The sequence below is a fragment of the Haliaeetus albicilla genome, chromosome 10 (genome assembly GCF_947461875.1).
Source record: "Haliaeetus albicilla chromosome 10, bHalAlb1.1, whole genome shotgun sequence".
In the NCBI taxonomy this organism is placed as follows: domain Eukaryota; kingdom Metazoa; phylum Chordata; class Aves; order Accipitriformes; family Accipitridae; genus Haliaeetus; species Haliaeetus albicilla.
In genome coordinates, this window is record NC_091492.1 from 29557844 (window position 1) to 29568774 (window position 10931).

Genomic DNA, 10931 nt, shown 5'->3' on the forward strand with positions numbered 1-10931 from the left:
CGTGGCCGCTCACCTGCACCCTGGCCGCCCCGGCCCCACTGCCTGTTTACATAAATGCTCTGCTTCGGATATTTTCCATCTGGGGCTGAGCAGCCTTGCCAGCCCCGCTCCCTCCTGCAAATGTAAATGTTTATGGGTGAGTCAGCATGGGTGAAGGGATATGCAGCCAGTGGGGGTGGCCGGTCCCCGGATGGCACGCCCTGGCAGTGGGCTCTCCAGTGATGCCACCCTGATCTGACCCCACTGTGTCCTCATGCATGCAGATGACAGCGCCCTGCCGTACCAAAAAGCAGCCGCAGGAGTTCATGGCTCAGCCATAACGAAGGTTTATGTGCCTCCGGGCTGTTGGGGCCAGGCTGGGGAATGGGAGCCCGCAGCAACCACTGTCACCCCCAGCCCCAATTTCTCTCAGAGGCAAAGGGATGCTCCCATCATCCGGCTTTACCCCACAGTGGCTCATCCCCCCGGTCCAGGTGAGGATGAGGCTCAGCAGGTCCCAAAAAGGCAGATGGGTGCAGGTTGGAGGGATTGCTCCCACCCTCATCCAGCCCTGCGCCTGCTGCTCCAGAGCCGGAGCCCAGCGAGGATAAACTTTCCTCCACCACCGAAGCACGAGCCGGCTGCCAGGAGCTGGGAATCGCCCTATTTGGCATAGTCAGCAGGTCCTGTCGGGCTGCCATCTCCCAGCTCATGGCAGAGGAATCTGCAGGAAGCCAGCGCGGTGTCACAGCAGGATCCTCGGGCCATGCCACCCCGGCAAGCCTTCATGCCGTGCAGTGGGATTGGCAGCATGAGGTGCGCGGGGCTGTGTGTGGCATGGGGCCGTACACGATGCCGTGCAGGGTGCTGCGCATGATGCTGAGCACGGTACTTTGCACAGTGCTGCGTGTGGCACGGTGCTGTATGCATGGTGCTCTGCACACCGTGGTGCAGCTCCGCAGGATCAGTCCCCACCGGGTATTTTGCTGGCGCAGCAAAGTGCGGCCCAGTGAAGCAAATTACAAGCAGAGCAGGGCCGAAATGTCTCAAATTGCAGGTTACCTCGGGCCGGCTGTGCCGCTGAGCCGAGCCCTGTGGGTCCCAACGTTCCAGCTGCCCCAAATTACAAAGCGGGGCCCGGGCAGCACAGCCCTGCCCAGTGCCGAGGGGCCGAGCCCTCCCCAGCCGCAGGCAAAAACAGCATCGTAATGGCCGGTGTGTGCTGGCACCGGGGGCTGCCTGTCCCCATGCCTCCGCCGCGCTGGGAAGAGCCCAGGGCAGGGATGGGGACCCTGGCTGGGGGCAGTGGGGACCACAACTGGGGAAGGGTGGGGACCCTGGCCAGGGTTGGATGGGGACCCTGGCCAGGACGGGACGGGGACCTTGGGCAGGGAGGGATGGCGACCCTGGCCAGGGAGGGATGGAGACCCTAGACAAGGAATCTCAGCCCAACGCCAGCATCACTGGGCCCACGGTGGGGAATCACAGCCCCATCCCCATCTGGGCTGCAGGAGCGAGTCCGGATGCCGCTGGCGCTCCTCCAGGCTGGCTCGCCTCAGCAGCGTGGCCGCCCTCGCAACCCCCGGGCCTCCCCTTGCCTTTCCCCCTTCCCCTCTAAGATTTCAGCACTGATTGTTTAAGGCCAGGAAAAGCCGCCCCAGCAGCTGCATGGAGCCGCCGGCTGCAGACAGACGGACGGACCCGTTATTTCTGGGAGCCACGATTACATTCGGCGACGCCGGGAGAAACCTAAATGGCGCCGGTTCCCCTCTGGCTTACTGGTGCCAGCATCGATGGGGACAGGCACCCTCACCCCAGCCCCGTGGTGGTCGCAGTCCCTGGGCGTTGGCGATGGCTTTTTTGGGGGAGATCTGGCCGGGTCCCCGGGGAGGCGTAGAGGCGAATAGCAAGAGGATGAGGTCACCCGCCGGCGGCTGCAGCCTCTTGAGCAACTTCAGCCCAGGCGGAGGGGACTGCAGGGGGGCTGGGACCCCAGTCCTGGAGACTACCCTGGGGAGCTGCATGGCTGCTGCTGCCACACCGGCCTGGGGAACCGCAGGAGTGGTTTTCTGTACCCCTGCCCGTACCCCGAGGCAGAGGTACCTGTGCCGGAGCATTTCCAGGCTGGGATGTTTAGGAAATGGCCTCCTGAAATCAAGGTGGGGGGTCCCAAGCCCCATTTGCCCCCATGCTTATGCTGCCAGCCCCCAATAATGCTGGGGCATCGAGCCCGAAACCCTCACTGTCCCCCTCGGACCCTAGGTGCTGCTTGGCCTCAGTGGCCATGCCCCACCGTCTCGTGCCTGTGCCCAGGGGTTGGGCTGGATCTGGCCCTGGGCTGGCATGATGGGGGGCCCAGGAGCAGAGTGAAAGGCAGCTGGGTGGAGGCCATGCTTGCTCCTGGCATGGCATCACCGGGAGGCATTTTTGGGGTGCCAGCACCACTGTCCCACCATGGTGGCTCAGCTACTTGGCCAGGGGACAGGGTTTATACCTTTGCCCTCGTGGATAAAAAAGCACCTTTGCAAAAACCCTCCCTTGTGACACCCCCCTTCCCCACTTGCACCCCAAAAAGTGGCCCCTTCCAGCAGCGCTGCTGGGATGATGGGGGGCACCAGGTTTCCCCCCCTTTGCTGTCAGGGCAAGAGGCCAGGAAGCCCCCCCAGCCCCCAGCTGAATCTCAGCTGGGAGGGGGCCGGGGGCCGCCTGCCCCTCACCGGCCTCCCACACTCCCTCCCCAAACCAGCCCTAATGAGAACAAGCTGGTCCCTGGCTGCGGCACAGGAGGAGGAGAAGGAGAAGGAGGAGGAGGAGGAGGAGAAGGAGGAGGCTCCATCCCAGCAAGCAGCAGAAAGAGGCGCAAGGAGGTGAGGTGTACGGGACAGATCCCGTCGTCCCGGCTCCCTCCTGCTGACGCGGCGGCTGCAGGCGAGGTGAGGATCCCGCCGGCAATGCCAGCCTGCTCCCCCAATTTTGGGGTGGCTCCCGAGCAGGGCGCAGGCTGCCCCGTGGCTGGGGGTGCTGCGGCGAGGACTGGGCATGGTCCCCGCAGCGGGAAGTGGGATGGAGCCGGCCATGCAGCCGTGTGCCTGGGCACGGTTGGGAGGATGCTGCGCCTGGACAACATCAAAATCGTGAATTTCCCAAGCATTTGGGGAGCGAAGGGAAGCGGAGCGGGGTTCGCTTGCATCCGGCCAAGCTGGAGCTGGGGACGTGCTGTGGGTCTGGGGGTGGGTGAGAATGGGGATGGGATAGGGTGGGGAAGGGGATGGGGATGGAGGGCTGACAATGGCTGTGGCAACAGGGTCTGCTCTTGGTACTGATTTGGGCTTCGGTCAGCCCCTCCACGGCTGTGGCTGCTCGTCAGCTCCGCTTGCTAATGGCGAATTAATGCCTTCACCTTCCCCGGGACCCGTCTCCCCGCCATGGCCGAGAGGCCCCTCTCTGTGGTGAAGGCAGCAGAGGGGCAGGATGAAGGGGCTTATCCCAGCCCCCCAAAACCCCTCGTCTTGGCAGTGCCGCTGTTACTGCAGCGAGCCCAGAGCCCATGGCAGCGGCGACGCCTGTGGTGAGCCGGGAGGGTTGGGGGGTCTGGGGGTCCGGGGGCACCTCCCGCCTCTGCCGCCGTTTGTTTGCTCTGGTTTAATGCAAACCAGATTTTGCAGCCAGGAAGGAGCTTGAAAGCCAAGTCCCGCTGCTGGAGTTCCTCCCGGCTTGCAGCGCTGCTGGGTTGGGTTTGTTGGGGGCGGAAAATGGGAAGCGGATGGGATTTGGGGGGCCCGAGGTTGGGGGAATTCTTCTGGGGGGGGGTCCCTGCTGACGGACCAGGGGAGCTGGTTCCTGAGACTTTCCCGTGGGGCTGTGCGGAGGGGGAGAGCTCTGGGAACGGCTCGATGGCATTACGTGGCGTGGCGCGACAAAAAACTCACTGCCATCCCCCAGGAATGTGCCGCGACGTGCTGGGGACTGTCGCACCCCGCTCCAGAACCCCACGGGGGTGAGGAGCCCGGGGGGGGGGGCTCACCCCGGCTCATAGCTTTGGGCTGTGCGCGGGGATGGGAAACACTTATTGACATGTCCTACAAAGTGCTGTGGGCTGTGGCTGCCGGTGAGGGGCAGATCCAGCCCCATCTGGCACAGAGTGGCACGGCAAGGGAATGGACCTGGCCTTCACCCTTCACTGGGGATGCTCAGGCAGCCAGGACCCCCCCCTGTTCACTGTACCCAGCTCCAGGGCTGCCCCTTTACAAAGACTTTTGGGGAGGGGTTGTCCCATGCCCCGTCCCAGCACCGCTTGGCCACCACAGCAGCACCAGGGTGAAATCCTGCTGCCAACCTATTTTTAGCCATGTTCAAGCTGGGAATCGTTTGTAACAATCCGTGCCGGGACGAGCGGTTGGGAAATGCCGCTTGCGCCGGGGGCCGGCCCCTCGGCAGCGTCGCCTGTGTCAAAGTTTCCACTGGAAACCTCAATTTTTCAGGAATTTTCTAATCAGCCAAATGACCGTTGTCTGAAGCCAGTTGTTGGCAGCAGCCCCGGTCTCCTCGTGTGCACACAGCATCCCCCAGGCTTGAGCAATTTGATTCAGCTGGTTTCCATCTATTTTTTGCAGTGCGCCGTTGCAAAATAAACGCAGACCCTTGCTCAGTGTCGGGGCAAGGAAACCAGAGCTGCGTTTTGCTTTTCTTAAGCAAATTCAGCCGGGTGAATAAGCGAGCGCCCGAACTAACTGTTGGTGGTTCAACGCTTGTGCTTGTCCCTCTGTGCCGGAACGGCATGCAGGGCTTGGGGTGGGTACACCGTGGGGCCTTGCTTGTGGCAGGGCTCGGGGGTCTTGCTCCATCGGGGTGTTAACGTTTTGCTCTCCCCTCTGCATCCTGCAGGCCGCCGTGCACGAGCCCCAGGGGACATGGCGGTACGGCCAGCGATGGGCATGTGGCTGCTGCTGCTGCTGCTGCTGGTGGCCCCGGCGCGCTCAGCAGCACCCCGGCACACCGCGGTGCTGGCCGACGGCGGGGGCAGCGGGGACGGTGAGGAGGTCTCGGCCGCACCACCCATCCACCGTGTGACGCCGGGGACCGGCCCGACGTTGGGGGACGCGGCGGGGACCACAGTCACCAACAGCTCGGCGCCGGGCGGCATGCTGGACGGGCTGGTGGACTTCTTCAGGGAATACATGCTGCTGGTGGTGGTGGTGGGCTCGCTGGCCTTCGTCCTCCTCTTCATCATCTGCGCCGCCGTCATCGTCCGGCAGAAGCACAAGGCATCCGCCTACTACCCTTCCTCCTTCCCCAAGAAGAAGTACGTGGACCAGCGAGACAAGGCTGGGGGGGCCCGGGCTTTTAGTGAGGTGCCCGAGAAAGCCCCCGACCCCAGCGCCGAGGAGCCCCTCGACTGCAGCCGGCAGCTGCAGGCAGACATCCTCGCGGCTGCCCAGAACCTCAAATCCCCCCCCAAGGCACCGCTGGCCAACGGGACCCGGGGGGAGCAGAAACCCCCTGCCGAGGAGGAGGAGGAGGAGGAAGGAAGCAAAAAGTTAGGCGATGAGCAATCCACTGAGCCCCCTCCCCAAAATGCAAGTGCTGAGGAAGCAGTGGGTGCAACGGGAGCACGGGGAGAGGGGGCCCCCAACGCAGCCCAGGATGGCTCCCCGGCCCCCCCAAGCGTCTAGGGCAGGGACCCGGTCCCTGGTGAGCTCCGGTAGCCGCCGGCTCAGGGGACGCCCCGCGGACACGCGATGGACGTGGTGGTTTGTTGCTCCATACATACGTGGCGGCTCAAGAAAGCCCCGATGAAGGCCCCCCCGCTCCACACCCAAGACTCCCCCCGCCCCCAGGGCCCACTGACCCTTGCACCGGCAGGATGCCGTGGCAAAGCCATGACTTTTTTTTGGCAGGCGATGTTTTTCCGCAGTGCTGGAGTTACCATCAGCCCCACTGCTCCAGCTGCCCAAGGGGCTTTTCCCACCCCTGGGCACTGGGTGGGTGCATCCCCCCCCCAGCTCTGGCTCTGGCCCCCCCCAGTGCTGTGCCAGGCAGCCCTCGCTCTCTGCCACCTGTCACCAACTTTCTCCCAAATGTTATTTTACTAATTAGCAGCATTCTGGTCTGTCTGGCCAGGAGCTGCATCCCTCTGGGCAGAGGCATGGGACCACAGCTGGGGGGGGGGGGTCTGTGCAGTTGTGTCCCCCCCCCCCGGGGAGCGGGGCAGGAGCTCGCCATGACCTTGGGCACCATGGGCTGGCTTTGCTGATCGCTGCAGCCACCGAGGACGGGATGACCTTGTCCATCCTTGCCCAGCTAATGGGAGAAGGGAAGAGGATTTAGAGGCAAGGACCCACCCTTCCATTTTTCTGCCCCAAAGCCGTGACTTGAGGGCAGCCCAGAGCCCAGCTGGACTTTTGCCTTATTTTCTTAACTCCTTCAGCTAGTAATAAAGATGTTTCCTATGCAGATCTCCTCTCCTGTGTATTTCTGCAGCTTGTGGGATGGCCGAGGCACAGTCCCCACAACTTTTTCCTCCTTCAGGGCCCTCCCTGCATCAGGCTGCTGTTGGGGTGCAGCAAATTTCAGCTCCAGCCCTGTGGGGTCCACACATGACCCCAGAATCCGGCAGGCGCACCCGGCCTGGCTGTGCTTCGGGGTGAAGGTTATCTGCGTGGGTGAAACCCTGGGAGCCGGGGGAACGTGCTTATCGTTCACAAAATCTGTACACCAACACGCCATTTCGGGGAAACTTTTATCTCACAGCCTGCAGCCAAGGGCGGGGGGGGGCTGCAGTGCTGCCACATGCCTCTGCACCGGGACGCAGCTGTGCCTGGCAGGGATGGCAGGCAAACCTGCAAGGCAAAAGAGGCTTTTCTGCCTGGAAAGCAACACATCCCCATATCCTTGCATCCCCATACCCCTGCAACCCCACATTTTGTCCCAGCTGTGGGGCAGGTAGGGATGCATCCCCATGTCCCTGCATCAGGACAACCTTTCCCCTTGGAAGAGCGTGCTGGCTTTTATCTCCCTCTTGCATTTCGTCAAGGGGCTCCCACAAGCACAAGGAGCTGATTCTGCCCCAAAGTGGATGTGGGCGTCTGAAGTTTCCCTGATTTTTTTTTTTTAATCCCGGAAACCGCAGGACCATTCCCAGGGAGCGAGGCACATTCCTCGCTGCAGGAAGGTGGCAGGAGACAGGGGCCATGCTGAGGGCCAGCAGCCGGCACGCAGGGCGGTGCTGAGCTGAGGTACTGCCAGAGCTGTCTTGCAAGCAACAAACCACAGCAGCAACCACACTTGGCCTGCTCTGCATTTAAAAAAAAAAAAACAACCAACAAACATGGACAGATACATCAGAACAAGCTACTTATTTTTAAATGCAGTTTTTAATGTTTTTAAAACACCCTAGGTATGAAAGAAGGCAAGTAAGATTTCTTGGGGTGGTTTAAAATCTTAAGAGCAGGCAAAGTTTTCAAATGTGTTTTCTGTTTGTTTTGGAAATCTATGGAAATACTCCCCTGGGAAAGAGCAACCACCAGAGGGCACAGTGGCCTGGAGCACGGAGGGTAAGCCAAACGGCAAAACATTTCATTTTCAAACGTTGGTGTGCCCCCAGCTCCCAGGGAGCCAGCTCACACTCACTGTGCAAATCCTCAGTAGCTGAGCATCAGTGACGCTCTCCCCACGACCTGTTCCCCCTGCAAAGCTCAGCTGAACTGTGCCTGGCAGGGTGCAGAGGCATCATCTGCAGAGGGCACAGACCAACCCCTGCTCCCTTGGGAGCTTCCCCTCAGCTCTGCACCACAGCTGTGCTATTGCCCTCCTGGGTTCAAACCCGAGGGTGCATTTACTCTCTTTTAAACAGAGTACTTGGCCAATCCCAAGGGTTGCATTCTTATAGAAGACACTCCAAAATTAAGATTGTTCCTCTAATGGGAGCTTAAAAAAAAAAAAAAAAAGCAAGCAAGCATTAGTAATGACTGGATGCCAGCAGAATCAAGCCCTGCTAGCTTTGGTCTGTGCTTCCTGGATTCCTGGAGCGGTGACACCCAGCTGCTACTTGCTGGTCTCCCAGCAGTGTATTTATTGTCAGTGCCCTCTAGTGCCTGCCAGAGCGTCCCGGCAACCCGCAGAAGAGAAACTCGCACACAGGTTGCAAAATGAAACTCCGACACAGCTGAAGTTTGTGGGCAGATGTGCTGCCCCACATTTGTATACTGCATCGTTACACAGACTGATCTGCAGTTCCTACATAAACATTAAGACCAAGGCAATGTTTCCCACCAAATTCTGTAAAATATTAGGCAAAACTATACATCTTCCAAAAAAAGTGCAGCCCTTCCAGGACCGGAACAGCAGGATTTTCTCCCCAGAGAGAAGTCACCGAGTTCTCTGCAGTTGAGCAGTCTTCTTCACTCAAACATTTCAAACACAGTCGTGACAGGACACAGGCTGCCGAAATACCCACATCCCAGTCATGTAAGCACTACAAGAGTGGCTGTACACACATGAACAGTGACAGGTTGTGCGCAAGTTGTGCGTATCTTACAGCTTCATTTAGTAGTGCGCAGGATCCTACTAATAGCTAGAATAATTGCACTGCAAATTTAAGTGGAATGAGAACAAGCTTTACAGTCACTTTAGGCATTGTTTGCTTTCTTCTCTGACTCTTCTTTGTTTGGATCCTGCTTCAACTTGTAATCAGCCAAGGCAGCCTTGATTGCGTCTTCAGCCAGCACTACAAACAAAACAAGTATTTCAAGGACAGCTAAAAGTAATTTAGAACAAAAGACGCTGTAAAAACAAGAGCAGCCAGCAGTGACCACCACTGCAGGTAGCACCAGTCAGCGTCTTAGAAGTAGAATGTCAGAATCTGAACACTTATTATCAGTCTGCTGAGCTATGGAATCCAAAAGATGAAAGAGATCTGAAATCTCTTAAAATAACCCCAAAATCTGGACATAAGCAAGTTTCTCTTGTGGGCTAACCTTAGCTGTTCCTTGCACAGAAACTTTATTTGGAAAACAACATTCAGAAGCATCTGCGCTATTCCCAGAAGCCTCCCTCTCAAATACAAGCTTGTGTTTGAACTTTCACCGTTTAGTCCTTTACTTACTAGAGCAGTGCAGTTTGACTGGAGGAAGGCAGAGTTCTTTAGCAATATCAGTGTTCTTGATTTTCAGCGCTTCATCAACCTGAAATACAGTTAGTACGTAGTCACCGGTCACATGAAGTACAACATGGACTACAAAGGCATTTGCTAAGAGTGCTTTCAGAGCCAAGAGAATCCACACGGAAGAACATCTCAACTGCCAGGGGCAGTGAAGGATGGCAGAATTAAGGAATGTCTCGGACTGAGCAGTGGTGGGAACAAACCAAAGCATACCAGTGTTACAGACTGAGTGTTATTGGATGGGCTGCTCTAAGGCTGCTTATCTTCTATCATAATACAGAAGCGCATTGCTTGTTTGGCAGAAAGAGAGATCTAAATGACCTAAAGATGCTCCATAATTAAGCTTTCTTCCAGAATCTGGGATCAGCATGTTTTGATTTGTTGCATAAAACACAAAGTACTTCCCTACAGATTAACAGATTCTTGGAAAAGGCAACTATTACCCCAGAAGTCAGGCCACTAACAGAGTTGACAGTCGCTGCTTTCTGCATCACTGTACTGCGCTGCACAAAGTCAGTACTGGGATTCTTAGACTACTGTTTCCTACACAGTCCCAACAGAGAACACAGGTAGGTTCAAAGCTTTGAAGGCTTTCCGTGGTGTCACCTCCAATCCCGGCGGGGACCCTTACCGTTTTCCCTTTGACCCACTCCGTCGCTAGCGAACTCGATGCGATCGCTGATCCGCAGCCGAAGGTTTTGAAACGGGCATCAACAATCCTCCCGTTCTCGTCCACTTCCACCTGCGAGAGCGTCGGCAGCACCTCAGCAGCTGGCTCAGCTCTACCAGGCACCCCAGAATCACCTTCTCAGGCCCAGGCAGGGCCCTGGGTCCCACCACACCCTCGGGACAAGCCTGCCCGGGCCCCAGGGGACATTTCGGGGGGGGGGGTGAGGAGGAAAGGCCGCGCTGCACCCCTAAGGGGAAGGGGACGAGTCTGGGCCTCGCAACAGCCCTAGGCGACCCCCCGCCCCCACCTACCCCGTCCCCAGTGTCAGCGGGTCCCCAAGGTCACCTGCAGCTTCATGACGTCGCCGCAGGCCGGGGCGCCCACCAGGCCGGTACCCACGTTCTTGGCGTTGCGGTCGAGGGAACCGACGTTGCGCGGGTTTTCGTAGTGATCCACCACCTACGAGAGCATCGCGTCACTAACGGGCACCGTACCTATATCCCTTCCCATCCCTTCCCGCAGCCCCTCACCTTCTTGTGGTAGCCCAGCCTGACGGCCGCCTCCCCCCGCCCGGGCCGCAGCAGAGCCGCCCCCGCCGCCCTCAGCGCCGCCATCTTGAGCCTGGCGGGAGTAGGCGGGGCCGCACCGCCTTTTTTTAGCCTCGCGCGGGAAGGCCACGCCCCCCGCGCTGCCTCAGGCCTGGCACCGCCGGGCGCCCACGTTTTACCCCGGGCGCGGCGGGGTTCGCCGTGAAAAGGAGGCGAGGGCTGAAGGCCGCCTGGCGGAAAAAGCTTCGCGCTGTCGCTAAAGCGATCGATAAATGCTGTTTCCAGTCACGACGCCGTTTTTATCGCGATAGCCAGCGCATGTGCGACGGCCACACTCAATATGGCGGGCGGGCGGTGCTGCGCACGCCCCGGCCCTCCTCGGAGGCCCCCTGAGGACCTGGTCCCGAGGTGCCCGCGGCGCCGCCTGCGCCTTAACCGAGAAGACAAGGGGTCCGGCCCCGGCGGCCCTCACCGCAGCGCGGCCTCGGTGCGTAGCCGAGCTCGGGGTGCTGCGGGAGGCGGCTCGCCCCTCTTCTTGCAGCGCTCGCCCGGCGGCAGTGCGCGGCGGAGGGAC

At 59.5% G+C, this 10931-nt stretch overlaps 2 protein-coding genes across 4 annotated transcripts; one reads left to right on the forward strand and one right to left on the reverse strand.

Moving 5' to 3' along the window:
- Nucleotides 1–2767: 2767 nt before the first annotated feature.
- TMEM119 (transmembrane protein 119) lies at nucleotides 2768–6432 on the forward strand. 3 transcript variants are annotated; one of them, XM_069794604.1, is made up of 2 exons: nucleotides 2768–2912; nucleotides 4864–6432. In XM_069794604.1, exon 2 carries the CDS (start codon nucleotides 4890–4892, stop codon nucleotides 5649–5651), a length of 762 nt encoding a protein of 253 aa, XP_069650705.1. In that variant the 5' UTR covers nucleotides 2768–2912; nucleotides 4864–4889; the 3' UTR covers nucleotides 5652–6432. The 3 variants fall into 3 exon arrangements, with proteins under 3 accessions (XP_069650705.1, XP_069650706.1, XP_069650707.1); XM_069794605.1 differs by having other exon boundaries at nucleotides 2829–2846; XM_069794606.1 differs by lacking the exon at nucleotides 2768–2912 and adding an exon at nucleotides 4752–4770.
- Nucleotides 6433–8144: 1712 nt separating this feature from the next.
- ISCU (iron-sulfur cluster assembly enzyme) lies at nucleotides 8145–10485 on the reverse strand. The gene is made up of 5 exons (XM_069794607.1): nucleotides 10340–10485; nucleotides 10155–10268; nucleotides 9771–9881; nucleotides 9083–9161; nucleotides 8145–8704 (listed from the first exon to the last, which is right to left on the reverse strand). The coding sequence occupies exons 1-5, from the start codon at nucleotides 10421–10423 to the stop codon at nucleotides 8607–8609; spliced, it is 486 nt and encodes a 161-aa protein (XP_069650708.1). The 5' UTR covers nucleotides 10424–10485; the 3' UTR covers nucleotides 8145–8606.
- Nucleotides 10486–10931: the final 446 nt, after the last annotated feature.

Coding starts and splice junctions, on each gene's coding strand:
- TMEM119 (XM_069794604.1), top strand. CDS start 4,890: ATGGCGGTACGGCCAGCGATGGGCATGTGGCTGCTGCTGCTGCTGCTG.
- ISCU (XM_069794607.1), bottom strand. CDS start 10,423: ATGGCGGCGCTGAGGGCGGCGGGGGCGGCTCTGCTGCGGCCCGGGCGG. Junction 10,269..10,339: donor GGCTGGGCTACCACAAGAAG/GTGAGGGGCTGC, acceptor ATGCTCTCGTAG/GTGGTGGATCACTACGAAAA. Junction 8,705..9,082: donor AGTCAAACTGCACTGCTCTA/GTAAGTAAAGGA, acceptor TTTTGTTTGTAG/TGCTGGCTGAAGACGCAATC.